At 31.0% G+C, this 15,285-nt stretch overlaps 1 protein-coding gene across 7 annotated transcripts in view; it reads left to right on the top strand.

The window, feature by feature from the left end:
- The window catches only part of LOC139520589 (uncharacterized), a 67,108-nt gene extending 53,727 nt beyond the window's left edge, over positions 1–13,381 (top strand). For 4 of the 7 annotated variants that reach the window (XM_071313385.1, XM_071313387.1, XM_071313386.1 and 1 more), the window contains one exon: positions 1,726–4,258. In XM_071313385.1, the coding sequence (XP_071169486.1) occupies positions 1,726–1,982 (257 nt within the window). In that variant the 3' untranslated portion in view covers positions 1,983–4,258. Of the gene's footprint in view, positions 1–1,725; positions 4,259–13,299 lie in introns of those variants that run through there. The other 3 variants (XM_071313390.1, XM_071313391.1, XM_071313392.1) reach the window with 1 other exon arrangement.
- The last annotated feature ends 1,904 nt before the right edge of the window (positions 13,382–15,285 follow it).

A 15,285-nucleotide genomic window follows, 5' to 3' on the forward strand; every position in this document is an offset into this window, starting at 1 on the left:
GTCCCGTTTTCAAATTGGTCTACATTAAATACCAAAGGGTCCAAAATTAAACTAAGTTTGATTTTAATAAAAATTGAATTCTTTGGCTTTTTTGATATGCTGAATTTAATCATGTACTTAGATTTTTTATTATGGGCCCAGTTTTCAAGTTGGTTCAAATCAGGATCCAAAATTATTATATTAAGTATTGTGCAATAGCAAGAAATTTTCAATTGCACAGTATTCAGCAATAGCAAGAAATCTTCAATTGCACAGTATTGTGCAATTCAATTGCACAGTATTGTGCAATAGCAAAACATGTTCAATTGCACAGTATTGTGCAATAGCAAGAAATCTTCAATTGCACAGTATTGTGCAATAGCAAATATTTTCAATTGCACAGTATTGCGCAATAGCAAGAAATATCTTGTTTTATACAATGCACAATGTATATTCACTTTTACTACCAACTGATAAATTAAAACACTCTTTACCATTCAGTGATAACAAGCACTTTTTGTTACATTTTAATATTTTATGATGTATTTAAATGAGTAGTTATTGTTGCAAACTCCATTAGAAATTTGAATTGACATCAGTTTTAAAAAAAGGGAAAGGGGGATGTGAAAAAAAAATGGTGGGGGGGTTTAATTTTTCTTATTTCAGATTTCATAAATAAAAAGAAAATTTCTTCAAACATTTTTTTGAGAGGATTAATATTCAACAGCATAGTGATTGCTCAAAGACAAAAACATTATTTTAAGTTCATTTGACCACATTCATTCTGTGTCCAAAACCTATGCTGTGTCAACTATTTAATCACAATCCAAATTTAGAGCTGAATTAATCCAGCTTGAATGTTGTGTCCATACTTGCCCCAACCGTTCAGGGTTCAACCTATGCGGTCGTATAAAGCTGCGCCCTGCGGAGCATCTGGTTATTGCCTGTATTTAGTCTTTTCATTGTTTCCTCTTTTGCTATAAATTTTGTTCCTCTCTATTTCACTAAAAGTGGAAAGATACAAAGGCAAAATTAAAACCAAAAAGTCAAAGAAACAAACACAACAATGGCCAAAAAGATAATAGTCAACAAAACACTATACAAAAAACTAAAGATTGAGCAAAGTAAACCAACCAAAATCAAGAGTGAATAATATTAATGGATAAAATATTTCCACCTTTTATCATCCTTATAACTGTGCATTTGCATTCAGATTTGCAGATCAAATTTATTTATTCATAGTGTATTAATTTATGTTTTTTGATTGAGTTAAGCCTGCCAATTGATATTTTATCGTGTGTTTTTCTATGTTGTGATGTTATGCTATTGTTTCAGAAAAAGGAAGGTTTGGTACCTTTAAAACGTTTAATCCCGCTGCAAATATTTGCACCTGTTGTAAGTCAGGAATCTGATGTACAGTAGTTGTCGTCTGTTTATGTAATTTCTCATTTCTCGTTTTTTTATATAGATTAGACCGTTGGTTTTCCCTTTTGATGGTTTTACACTAGTAATTTTGATTCGGTGTGAGCTAAGGCTCCATGTTGAAGGCTGTACATTGACCTATAATGGTTTACTTATTTAAATTGTTATTTGGATGGAGAGATGTCTCATTGGCACTTACACCACATCTTCCTATATCTATTATGTATATTGATTTGTAAATAAGGAAATGTGTGTAGACTTAAGTGTTTAATCATAATGAATATTTAATTTAATTATGTTCATTAATGATGGATTTTTTTTCAGCAAATGAAATATTAGAGGAAGCACAAGCTAATTCATCAAAGAAAATAACACTTGCAGAAGCAGACCGTGAAGTTAGCTTGACCTCTGCCTATGTCCATGGCTTGAAGTATTTGTACCTAACACTAGGAGTGAATAGTGAAGAACATCAACTTTCTTTGATGATGATAAGGGCGCTAGAAGATTCTAATGTGAAGGGCAACTTGTATAGGGGATATGGTTATAATACCTCAACTATTGTTAGTTCGCCTTTTAACTAGTTATGTCATAGCAAACCTGTCTTAGGGCATTTGTTTTAACAACTTTCTTATAGATTATCCTGTATAAAGAATTGTTGAAAGATTGGTATATACAGATTTTGAAAACCAAAAATTAATCTATCAATCAAAAACTTCATTCGTAAATGCATGAAAATTGGTACCCGTGCAAATGAATGATCCCATAGGGATTTCACTTTCTGTGTTAGTTCTCTAAAAATGTGATATTATGTTTGTTGAAGACCATTATGCCAAAGTATTTAAAGAATGTTCAAAGAAACTGATTTCTTTATTTATTCAAATTGGAATGTTTTTTTATAAGTTTTGATATATGATATAAACTCTTATGTTTAATGTAAGCTCAAGATATGTAACAAGAAGTTTTTAAAAGCATAAAAAAAGTCAAATTCCATTATTCTATAACAGCATTTTGTATTTATTTATTTATTCTATTTTTATATCTCTATGTTCTTATTCTTTAGTCAAAGTCTTCATAGCTGTCCTATTTTTTCATGATCAATACACATACCTGTATTTGTTTATATTATTGAATTTTTATATCAAAAACATATTACCAAAGACTATTTATTTTTTCCAGTTGCAATATATGTATTGAAGATCTCTCTTTTAACTTTATATATATGTAGTCATGTTATCATTTCTTTTGTTTTGAAATTAAAATGTGCATCTTTAAATTCGATCTATAAAAAAACCAGCTGCAGTTTAAAACAGTTTGGTCAGAATTTTTGTGTTATATATATTTGTTTGGTTTGTATATTGTCTGCAGCTGTGTAAGCATTGTTTTTAGTTGGTTAAACTTCCGAATTTTCAAGGATGGAGATGTGTTATCCATCTTTAAAATAATTTTCCTATTATTGATAAATATCACCTTTTGTGTGATTATTCTGTTGAACACCTACCTGAAATACTGTCATTGCATATTTCATAGGATAAACATACAATTTATATGCCCAAAACAAAACAAAATCATTGCAGATTATTAGCAGATTCTATATCATTTTGCTTTGTCAAGTATTTAACATAAAAGGTTACATATTACTGCGGGAAAACAAGTACAAATATATCTTATTTCATGTATCTTTATTATTTCGAGGGAGAAATTCAAATACAAACACTTATGCACTAAAAAGAAATCATACATCTTATAGCACTAAGTGATCCCACTAGAATCAAGATTTATTTATACGGTGGAAGGGAGACAATTTTTTGTAATTTCAAACACCTTATTTTATTCAAGATGTACAGAAATGTCATGTTAAGGAAGAGTTTGAACTTCCTAACCATCATGAAAATTTAAAAATCAAACTCGGTTTTAATCATTCATATACATGTAACAATCATACACTTTAGAAAAATGATTCACTTGAATGAATTTAAAAATATTAGTAGTTAATTTTGCTAATTGACAAATCATGAAATGGGCAATCATACATACTAATGGGACTGCCTGTTCAGGCAAAAAAGTGACCTTAAAGTCAAAAATTTATTACCTTTACAGATTTTTTCTAGTGCATTAATCATAATTCATATTCATAATTGCATATGAGCATGTGTTGGTTAGCTTTTGATACAACTATAAACAAAATATAAGTAGCATCAATTGTTTCAATCTTTTAGTGCTAAACCCAAAAGATCTTACTTTTAATCACTATCGATATTTTGATCAGGTGGATTGTGTTATAAAATTAAAAACTGTTTCAATATTATAGGAAATACTTAACCGGAACAACAGCCAATTTTTACATGATTAGAATCTATAAATTATAAATTAAGTTTAAGAACATTTTGACTTTGTATATAGGCCTTTTTTCAGGGTTTTAGAGATACCCAATATAATTAACCCTTGGACTTGTTTATGATCTTCATAAGGAGATTTGGTTTTTAATACTTTCATTAGTTTGGAGAGATTGTCAACCTAACATATTCTAAGGTTAAACAATGGTATCACTGGTGTTTTTTTCCAAATCAAAAGAATAAACAATATTGACAATGTTGACACCCTGCCAACAAGGCTCAGATAAGGCACAACATAAGTGGATCTTTTCAAAAGATCTGTGACTGACATTAATTTTTTGTCACTATTTCACTTTTCACTGTTCTCAATGTGCTTGCATTTGTTCTTACTGTATGTTAAGAAGCCATCAATTATGTTACTTGTATATTTATGTTATTTATAGTATTGTACCTCACTCTTATGATAGTTTTAAATTGTAATAAATGAACCGTTTTTTACTTATAATAAATCCATTTTCCTAAAACTTTTCTCATTATTTTTACTTGTTTGTTAATTTTGAATACTGTCGTTGAATATATTTGCCTTGACAACGTCTAAACTTTTAACATTGGGACCAAATTTGAAAATCAACAATACGTTTGAACTTCAAATCAATAATAGACAGACCTCTAACACGATAGACATTTTCACTTTTTTTAATTGCAAAACAAGCATACAAAACACTTTATATTTCTGTGTTTATAGAAATGAAACCACAGGAAACAAAATGAAACAAAATTGGCCAAATATTTTTTTAGCTGAACACATCAAAATTGAAGTAATCATAGATTCAACTAATAGTTATAAAAGGTTAAGCACAAAACAATAAAAGTCATAAGACAGAAAACGCCAGTTCAAAGATCTTGTAACCACTTCTCCACATTGATATCAATATATTATTTTGTAATATCTCTTACTGTATACAAATTAGAAGTTTTCCTAAAATCCAGGAAAATCAATACCTAGGACATCAATGAATCTACAGAAAATACACTTTTCAACTCCCTTTATCACTCAGACGGTAATTTTGCTGTAGAGTTGAAGGGATATCAACCGATCCAAAGAAAGATGGCATGAACAAAAAGTTGGCGCCAGATGTCTCCCTGCAGACAAATGTCACCCAGGTTTCTATGTAGATATCAAATATTTCTAGTTAACACAGTTATACATCCTAATCAAATATTTCTAGTTAACACAGTTATACATCCTAAGTGAAGTATCAAATTTGTTTGTTCAGCAGCTGGTTTTACAGGTAGGCATGCAAAGAGTGATGTCTATTCTTTTTTCTTGAAAGTATGGAGCTAGAAGATAAGGAATACCTTTTTGTTATTTTACTGCAAATATCATTAGCCATAAACTGAAAATTTGAATTGGGAACAATTTGTTTTTTGATTTTTCTCCCCCTATTTATTATTTCCATTTAGAAAAAAAAACAACTTTGAAATTTTATAAAAGTCATTGCTCTACAAATTATCACAAGTAAACCTGATCTATATTTAGAAGAACTTCCTATAGTACTTACTAATGATATTTTGATGATAGTATGTATAGAAAGTAATTAGCAAACTATTTAAAAGTTAATACGGTTGGTCCTCAATAAAAGGCTTTGATCTCTTTTTAAATTAGCGTTACTAGACTCTTTCAAACAGATTTCTTAGTGAAAATGTAATTCAACGTAACTAATTATACGTGGGTTATGGGTTGGTATTTTTTTCTTCTTTTTTTTGGAAAGGGGGGGGGGGGGGGGATATCGATGTGATATAAAAATTGTTCTGAGCCACTTTATTTTACATAACTGGAATTTTGTTTTGATTACCTGTCTGTGAAATATTTAAATTTTATTTTAATGAAGTCGGATTTTAGCAAATTTAAACTATTATACTGGTAAAGTGGTAATGTTTTATTGGAAGGTCAGTAAAAATTATAAGTGTTTACATGTGTTACTAGTGGATATATCAGTAATAGAAGACAGACAATTTAGAGACTAGATAGAAATGACTTTACCAAAACTTTGTAGACCGAAATAATTTAACTTCAAACTTTTTAGCTCACCTCGCTTGAAGGGGGTATTCTCATCTCTTGGTGTGCGTCTGTTGTCGTCTGTTAACTTATATTAAAAGCTTCTCCTCTGAAAATACTGGGCCAAATTTAACCAAATTTAGCGACAATCATCCTTTTGGTGTCTAGTTTGAAAATTGTGTCTGATAACCTGGCCCCCCATCCAAGATGGCCACCATGGCTAATAATAGTACATAGGTGTAAAATGTAGATTTGACCTATATCTCTGATACCAAAGCATTTAGCGTGTTAAGATCAAATCTGACTAAGGTAAAATTGTTCATCAGGTCCAGATCTATCTGCCCTGAATTTTTGTCAAGCCTGCGACTTTTGTCGCAAAAAGCTCGACACAGGGATAGTGATCTGACGGTGGCGGCATTAGATAAGTTCTTCGAAGCTTTATATTTTAGGAGGTGGATGCTTCATACTTTGTATATAGATGCCTACTGTTAGGAAGTTTCCGTCAGTCACATGTCAAATGTCCTTGACCTCATTTTCATGGTTCAGTGACTACCTGAAAAAAAGATTATTTTTTAGTAATATTAAATTCTCTCTTATTATAAGTAATTGGATAACTATATTTTGTATGTTCGTACCTTGCAAGGTCCTCATGCCCTTCAGACAGTTTTCACTTGACCTCGACCTCATTTAATGGATCAGTGAACAAGGTTAAGTTTTGTTGGTCAAGTCCATATCTCAGATACTATTAGCAATAGGTCAAGTATATTCTGTGTATGGAAGGACTGTAAGGTGTACATGTCCAACTGGCAGGTGTCATCTGACCTTGACCTCATTTTCATGGTTCAGTGGTTATAGTTAAGTTTTTGTGTTTTGGTCTGTTTTTCTTTTACTGTATGCAATAGGTCTACTATATTTGTTGTATGGAATGATTGTAAGGTGTACATGTCTAGCTGGCATGTGTCATCTGACCTTGACCTCATTTTCATGGTTCAGAGGTCAAAGTTAAGTTTTTGAGTTTTGGTCTTTTTTTCTAATACTATATGCAATAGGTCAACTATATTTGGTGTATGGATATATTTTATGATCTATATGTCAGTCGTACAGGTTTTATTTGACCTTGACCTCATTTTCACTGTTCATTGCTCAATGTTAAGTTTTTGTGTTTTGATCTGTTTTCTTAAACTATAAGCAATAGGTCAACTATATGTGTTGTATGGAAGAATTGTTAGCTGTACATGCCTGCCTGGCATGGTTCAGCTGACCTTGACCTCATTTGCATGGTTCAAAGGTCAATGTTTAGGTTTCTTGGTTTATGTTAAGTTTATGTGACAGTTGAAATAAAGCTTTATATTTAGGACTATCAACATAATATCAATGATTAGTAAAGAAGGCGAGACATTTCAGTGTGTGCACTCTTGTTTAAACTACTCAGACAACCCCTAGTTGGATTGCTGCCCCTGAATTGGTCATTTTAAAGAAATTTTGCAGTTTTTTGGTTATTATCTTGAATATTTTCATAGCTAGAGATAAACTGTAAACAGCAATAATGTTCAACTAAGTAAGATCTACACGTTAGTGTATATAGCAAATCATCACGACCTTGAATTTCACCTTTGATAGTAAACCCTTGTCCGATTGTGTTTGTAATTGAACAGTAACATTGACAAAACTTTGTATTCAGTGGCATCAAACTGACCTTGACCCTGACCTTTAAATTCTGAATTTACAGTGTACAAACCTCAGGCTTTGTTTCTGGGTCAGAATAAACCTTTAGATTAACCTATCACTATATGTTTTATACCGGTAGTCATTTTGCTTAGTTTTTTTTTGTTACCTATTATGACATTGGAATCAGACTTCTTTTGAACTGAGTTTACTGTGCGTGTTGCTGTGTGTTTGTTTATTCTTCATTGGCTAGAGGTATAGGGGAGGGTTGAGCTTTCACAAAACATGTTAAACCCTGCCACATTTTTACGCCTTTCCAAAGTCAGGAGCCTCTAGCCTTTGTTAGTCTTGAATGTTTTAGTTAGCTTATATGTGACATCCATTTTCACTGAACTAGTACACATTGTTTTAAGAGACAGCTGATATCTACCTCAGGGTGCAGGATTTAATCACTGTGTTTAAGACTCATTAATGGCCTTTCGCTGTTTTCTGCTCTTTGATCGGGTTGTTGTTTCTTTGACAGATTCCCCATTTCCATTCTCAATTTTACAGGAGGAATCATTCCTGCTATGTGGACAGCATAAGTCATATTTGATTTATAGGTCTACTTGTTTTGTCAGACACGGTTCACTCGACCTTATATCATGGAACATTGAATAAGGTTAGAATTAAGGAACAAAGTCTGTTTCATAGATGTTATTATGATGATAGTTCCTCTCAAGGGAAATCTACAATTTTATGAGCAGGGGTGGGGGGCAAAATAACCTTGCGCTTTTGTTAAATTCTGTTGTTACAAAACTTTAAAATGTTCAAGACGTAAAACTTCTTATCCAAGGAGTAGAATACCTTAGCCGTTTTTGATACACAACTTTTTGAAATTTTCGGTCCTCAATGGTCTTCAACTTTGTACTTGTTTGGCTTTTTAACTGTTTTGATATGAGCGTCACTGATGATTCTCATGTAGACGAAACGCACGTCTGGCTTATTAGATTATGATCCTGGTACATTTGATAAGTATATTTCATCACTGATTTGCTTATTGTGTTGTGTAAAAATCATATTTCCGAGTGTTCCATGTATTTTTCCTCTTTTTATATTTTAAAAACATTGCTATGAAGACTTAAAATAGGGTTGTACATATCCATTTTTGAAGGTCATGGTGAGCATAACTTTACTTTGTGTTGCTGAATTATTGACATTTTCAAACCATCTCTTCTTGCGCTTTTGTTAAATTCATTTGTTACAAAGTTTAAAATGTTCAAGATGTAAAACTGTATTAAATAATAAAAAAAAAATACTAACTTAATTCATTTCTACATTTCATTAATCAAAATTAAAGAAAGATAACTTTAAATGCGTTGTGACATATATAATTCTTTTGATGTGTACACAAAAATATAAACTAAGCATAAGAATATTTATTAACAATCTAATTTATAAAAAAATGTAAGGTCATGAATTTATTTATACCAAAACATTTGAGATTATGAAAAAAAGTAACCAGAAAATTGAAAAAAAAGTATTCCTCACGTAAGGAAATTTGAATTGTCTCCAATTTGAGGTTGTAGTTAAAAATCTAAAGAATGTCTGTTTGATGATTATTCTTCATTTCTTTTGGCAAATGTCTATTTTATGTGCAAGACTAGGTAATCATGAAATTCGTGTTAATTTTAGAACATGAATAGTGGACTCCAAATGTTTATAACATTTAAAAAGTAAAATGTCCAAATCTTATCAAACAATTAATGTCTTGAAATATGACAAAATCTGAGGTAACTCTTACAAAACGTTCCAGCTAAAAAAGTAAATATTACCAACTTTGTTGCTATAATTTAGTTCTTGAACTGAAAGTTGATCAATTACTAATGATAAAATTAAATAAATATGCTATCAAAGTTTAACTTCAGTTAGTACATTATATATTCAGTTAAATTAACATATTTTAATACTTTCATGTAGTTCACCGATATCCAGTTTAAAGACTTACCCCAGTTATCCACTAGTTGACTCTTTTCAAATTTCTTATCTTGATTCAAATTACTAGTAATACAGAAGTTTTTTTTATATTGGTAACAAAACAACTTCTGACAAATATTTTTATCTACAAAATATATGCTTCTTGAATGTTTTTCTTTTTTTAAAAACAAATTTAAAATATATCGTATTCTTGCACTTTTGGTTTTGCATAACTATATAATTAGAACTAAAACTTGATGAGCTGTACAAGTTTTTATTTGTATACTATGACAAAACAATGTTAAAAGAAATATTGGTGAAATTTCTTAAAACAAATAAAATATAAAATTCAAAGATTTACTTGAACTAGTTTTCAAATAACACAAATAGTCAAGAAAAGTAATAATAGATTAAAAGGTTCTATAAAGATGAACCCAAATATGCAAATTAAATGTCCTGAGCTTTCAAAAATAAATGTAGACAATTTACAGACAATTCCTTGATGTAGGTCTTTCATAGAATAAAGAAGTCATAAACACATACAAGAAATTTGTTTATAATACCAGCGACGGATCGGAACTTTTTGTAAGGGAAGCCACTCCAGTCATGAATCAGTGATTCCCTATATAATCAACAAAAAATTTCACACGAAAGGAGGGGCCCCAGGGGCACCCCTGGATCAGCCTATGCATACATAATACTACAGAGAGATAACTATGTAACAAATCTGCTGAACGTCGTTAAGATAATACAAACCTTCCAAATTATTGTTTGTAAAAATGATATATATCCAATGTCAAAATTTTATGAAAATTAAACCAGCCAAATCAATTTATAGTCATGGTGTTTGGTACCATTAATTAAAAATACTTTAGTTAAGATTCAAAATCATTTGTAATAGCCTCTTTAATGTAAAATATAAACATATAGAATTCAGTTTACTTAGCAAGATATTTTAAATTGAACATATTATTTAGCTAATTTATCTCACATACGGAAAGCTCAGAACTTATTGTGTATCTCATTCATAAAAGTAGTTGCATGTATTCCTCGACACAAGTGATATTATTTATTTTTTTCAAATAGAAAATCAGTGAGTTACAATGGTCAAAGGTTTATTTACAGTATGATGGGACTTATTTTCGAATCACATATGCATGATGTTACTGCCAATAGCAATTTACGGTAACAATTACTTGAAAAACATGCACTTATTTCAAATGATAACCAATTTTGTAGTAAAATAAATACATGTATATATATATAAAACACAAATTGAAATCGTTAATAACAAAATATCCCCTTTACAAAAATGAATATGATTAAAACCATTTTCTAATGCTATCAATTTTTTTTTAATCTAAAACAAAACAATTCTTTCCAACAATTCTTATAGCGTACTGCTTTCCTTCATTGTTATTTAAACTGATATAGGTTGTTTTTTAAAACCTTTGCATTTAATGTTTCATTTCTGTCAGTTTTTCCTTTACCTTTTTTTTTAAATCTCATAAATTTCAAAATAGTTAAACAATGCACTGATTCAAAAAATAATTGTAAACAAATTAACATTCATGTTTTTGTCATTTTGTTCGAGATAGGTAAGAAAAATATAAACAAATGTGCTACTAAATTAATTAATTCATACAAAACACAATGATAATTGTCTTAAGAAAACTATACATTGCGTAAGAAACAGTTTTATTACAATTTGAATGTTAACACCCTGATAGTGTCACATGATATATCTCTGCTTTCTTTGTTGTACTACTGTCAGGATTGGTGCATCCTATATAGAATTGTCCAGTTGATATAAAGGCAAGAGAGAATGGATTATTTATCGAATTATCCTTGGTATTAAATTGAGTCAATGGTTCTCCTGTATTGTTTAAAATGTGAAACACATTAGTTTTAAAATCCACTACAATGACTTTGTCTCTTGGTGTTGTCACTATCCTGACTGGTTGGAATGGTATATCCTTGTTGACATCTGCATGTCCTGTATACGTATTGATTATATCTCCTCCCTGCCCTAACACCACTACTCTACCACTGTCACTATCTGGATGACAATCCACCACATGTATGTTACAATTACTGGTACAGGTTATACTCCATGGGTATTTAAATATAAGTTGATTATATTCATCATGTTCATACACAGTCTCATGGTCTCCCTTCTTGTTCATCACAAACACAGCTTTTCTTCCTAGTTCATCATTGTTACCTCCTACAATTATTTTATTAACACTGGTAATGTGGATGGCAGTAGGAACCAAAGGAGCCACATCATATACAGTGTCTGTCAGTTTACCGGTGGTAACACTGAGTTGTTGAAGTCTGGATGTCGCTGTGGTTGATAGGAGAATATCATTAGATGGCAGTACTGCTATGCCATAGGCATCAATTTTGAAAGAAGACAGTGTGTTCAGAATGTTTCCTTCCAGTTTTACTTTGATTAACTTTTCATCTTTATTACAATTAATCCAGATTGACTTGTCAGGACAAGGTTTTATATCTGATACACCAGTAAATTCAGTTTGATATTCTGAAATGATATTTAGAGCAACACTTAATTTTACCGGATTGTCATCCCTTTGTAGCACTCCAACATTAGACTGATTTATCTCCCCTGGAACAAATTTCGAAATGCAATTGTATGATGACTGGGTTTTCGGCACTAGTATCTCTATCGATTTCTCTATTCTTCTAACTTCACGAAAAAACTTGGCGATATCTGATGCCTTAATAAGTTCTTCTGTTTTATTTGATGCGTTATTAATTTTTTGTTTTCTCTAACTTCATTTTTTAGCTCTTCTATGTATTTGTCAACTGCTTTCTTTAAAGCTATTCCATGATTTTGAATATTTTGTAAAACCTTCGTGCACTTTTCATTTGTACGACACTTACATTGTTCCAAAAGTTCCTTCTTTGTTGCAAGTGTTGTTCTGTTGGTCTGAATTTTATTTTGTCCCTTCTTTAGTCTCTCTGCGTTGGTGTAAAAACCCTCACTTATTTCGATTAAGTCATGCTTTTTGTGAATTTTAACAATGCATATTGGACAAACAAGACTGTCACAGTTAGTGCAAAAGAGACAACACAATTGTCCAGGGTGATCTTTGCACTTAATGTTTGTAAAATCCACTTCTTCAGAATACGCACCTACTTGCTTAATGTCAATAACCTTATGATTTTGAGCATTTTTAATTTTTGAATGTTTTGTATCACTACAGTTAGTACACAATAATAATCCACAGTCCTCACATTTCCATTCAATTGTATCGTTTTCACACAAATTACATTTTACTGGTACTTGACTTTTTCTTACTGATTGAGAGAACGCCATTTTTGACAGATCTTCAGTTTGTTTTATGACGTATTTTATTTCCCGGTTTTTATCTGGAGACGACCTGATCAAGTGGCAGATAAATAGATGGTTAAAGTTGAGGTTAAAGTCACTATTCTTTATCTTTACATGTTACCTTTAATACCCGACAATGTAGTATAGTGCATAGATTAGACCACATTATTAACTTTAAATGAATTATAATGTGGGTACATTTGTTTAAAAAGTTACAAACTCAGTTAGAAATTTGATTTGAGATAATGACCATATCCTGGGGGGAAGAATTTATTTTTATTTAAAAGGGAAAGGGGTGGAAGTGAAAAGAAAATTGGAAAGGGGATGGGGTAAATAAAAAATTGTAGGAGGGGACAATTTTTTCTCCTTTCAGATTTCAGGAATTAAAAAGAAAAAGTTGTTTGCGCAATGGTTGACTGGAGGAAACAAGGGGGCGGGTGGGGTTTAAGGGATTTTTTATACATCAGAGAATAAGTATACTGTAGTATTGTTTAATATTCATTAGATTTTTATTATCATTATTTTAGGTCGAAGCTGAAAAAGAGTATTTGGTACCGATCATTCGCTGGTACAGAAAGGAACAGAAAAACTAACAAAGAAACTAAAAAACGAATGTATTAACTATGAATTTGTATTATAACTCCTGATAGACTGGTTTGTATACCACCTAGGCTTGTCTTTCTGTCTATCTGTTCAAACTAAACGAAATAATAATTGCCCCTCTTTACTTAACTTCTGTTTTAGGATTGATTTTATTCTTGGTAATTCTAGATTGTACCATGTAAACAATATTAAATTTCAGTTTTGAAATTAATGACACTATAACTCAGACTGAAACTTTCACAATTTGAGCTTATACAGTTTTTGGACAGTCCGGTTCAGCATCTTACAGTTTTGTCTTGAATTTGGCTAAAAAAAAGTATATTCACAAAATGAATATACCTCACCTAAAAATCAGTTTCATACAGTGCATGTGTGTCATGTCTTACAAACAGTCCCTTCCTTCTTACTGTCACAGTGATTGAATGGAGAAATATATATCATGGCATCACAAACAATTTCATATAAAGAGTAAGATGAAATTATGTAACTGAAAAATTTTATTTTCTGCATAATTTACTAACTTTAAGCCCCCTGCAAATGACTTTCAATGTAATGTAGTGGCTTCGTTTGTTATTTACATTGTGGAATACTTAAAAACCATTATGATGAAAGTGGAAAGCTTGTAGCAACATTATGTATTCACAGTAAAGTCAACATATAGTACAGGCCTCAAACAGTGGCTCCAAATGTAGGGATGCTGATGAGAATGGAATATTTTTGTGCATGTGGTCATATCTTCATCATTGTCCAACTTCTGCTAATTTTCTCGTCTTTCTTACCCTAGTGTCAAAACTTTTTATAAGAATATCCAATCATTGTAATTTTCAAAATTTAAATCTTATGTAAATTTCTCCTACAAATTTCTCCTTTCAAGAAGGGGAATTCAAAATGACCTTTGTAATGTACTTGCTTATATATACCAGTATACCAAAATAAACAACTCAAATGGTGTAAATCAAATACTCACCCTCAAGGGAACACCACTCATGTAAAATAATGTGAATAACGTAAATTCAGAAGGAAAAAAATGCGATGTTTTTCTTATTGAGAAAAATGCGACAGAGTTATAATGGCAATAATTAAAACTCGCATTCTGCCATTTTTTATATGAATCGAACAGGATTTTTCTGAATATCGCAAAAATTAAAATTGCATTTAAAAATCGCAAAAATAAATGCACGCAATACTTTCTGAATTTACAGTAACTCAAAATGATGTAAATCAAATAACCAACATCAAAGGGAGATCAGTCATATTGAGTAATGTGAATGACTCAAGATAATGTAAATCAAATAAATATATCTAAATGTGCAAACCAAAGTGTATGTCTAGCTGACTTAAAAGTGTTTATTGTGTTTCCTTTTTAGCAAATGCAATATTAGAGGTAGCACAAGATAATTCATCAAAGACATTACCACTAGCGGAAGCAGACCGTGAAGCTAGCTTGACCTCAACTTATACCCATGACTTGAAGTATTTTTATCTAACACTAGGAGTCAATTGTGAAGAACATCAACTCTCTTTGGTGATGATAAGGGCACTAGAAGGTTGTAATGTGAAGGGCAACTTGTATAGGGGATATGGTTATAATACCTCAACTATTGTTAGTTCGCCTTAGTTTTTGTAATAGTTAACCTGTATAAGGGATATGGTATTATTGTTACATGGTTACTATATTGTCTGCAGCCGTGTGAGCATTGGTTTTGGTGTGGTTAAACTTCTGAATTTCGAAGGATGGGGATCTAGACAATTTCTTTATTATTCAAAGATATCACCATTTAACTGTGTGATAATCATGTTTAACGTACGTACCTGAAATATTGTTGTCAGATCTTTAAAAAAAAAAATCATTGCATGTTTCATAGGATATTTATATAATTCATATGCTGTTTTGACTAATCAGTTTTCCC

The sequence above is a fragment of the Mytilus edulis genome, chromosome 4 (genome assembly GCF_963676685.1).
Source record: "Mytilus edulis chromosome 4, xbMytEdul2.2, whole genome shotgun sequence".
Taxonomy (NCBI): domain Eukaryota; kingdom Metazoa; phylum Mollusca; class Bivalvia; order Mytilida; family Mytilidae; genus Mytilus; species Mytilus edulis.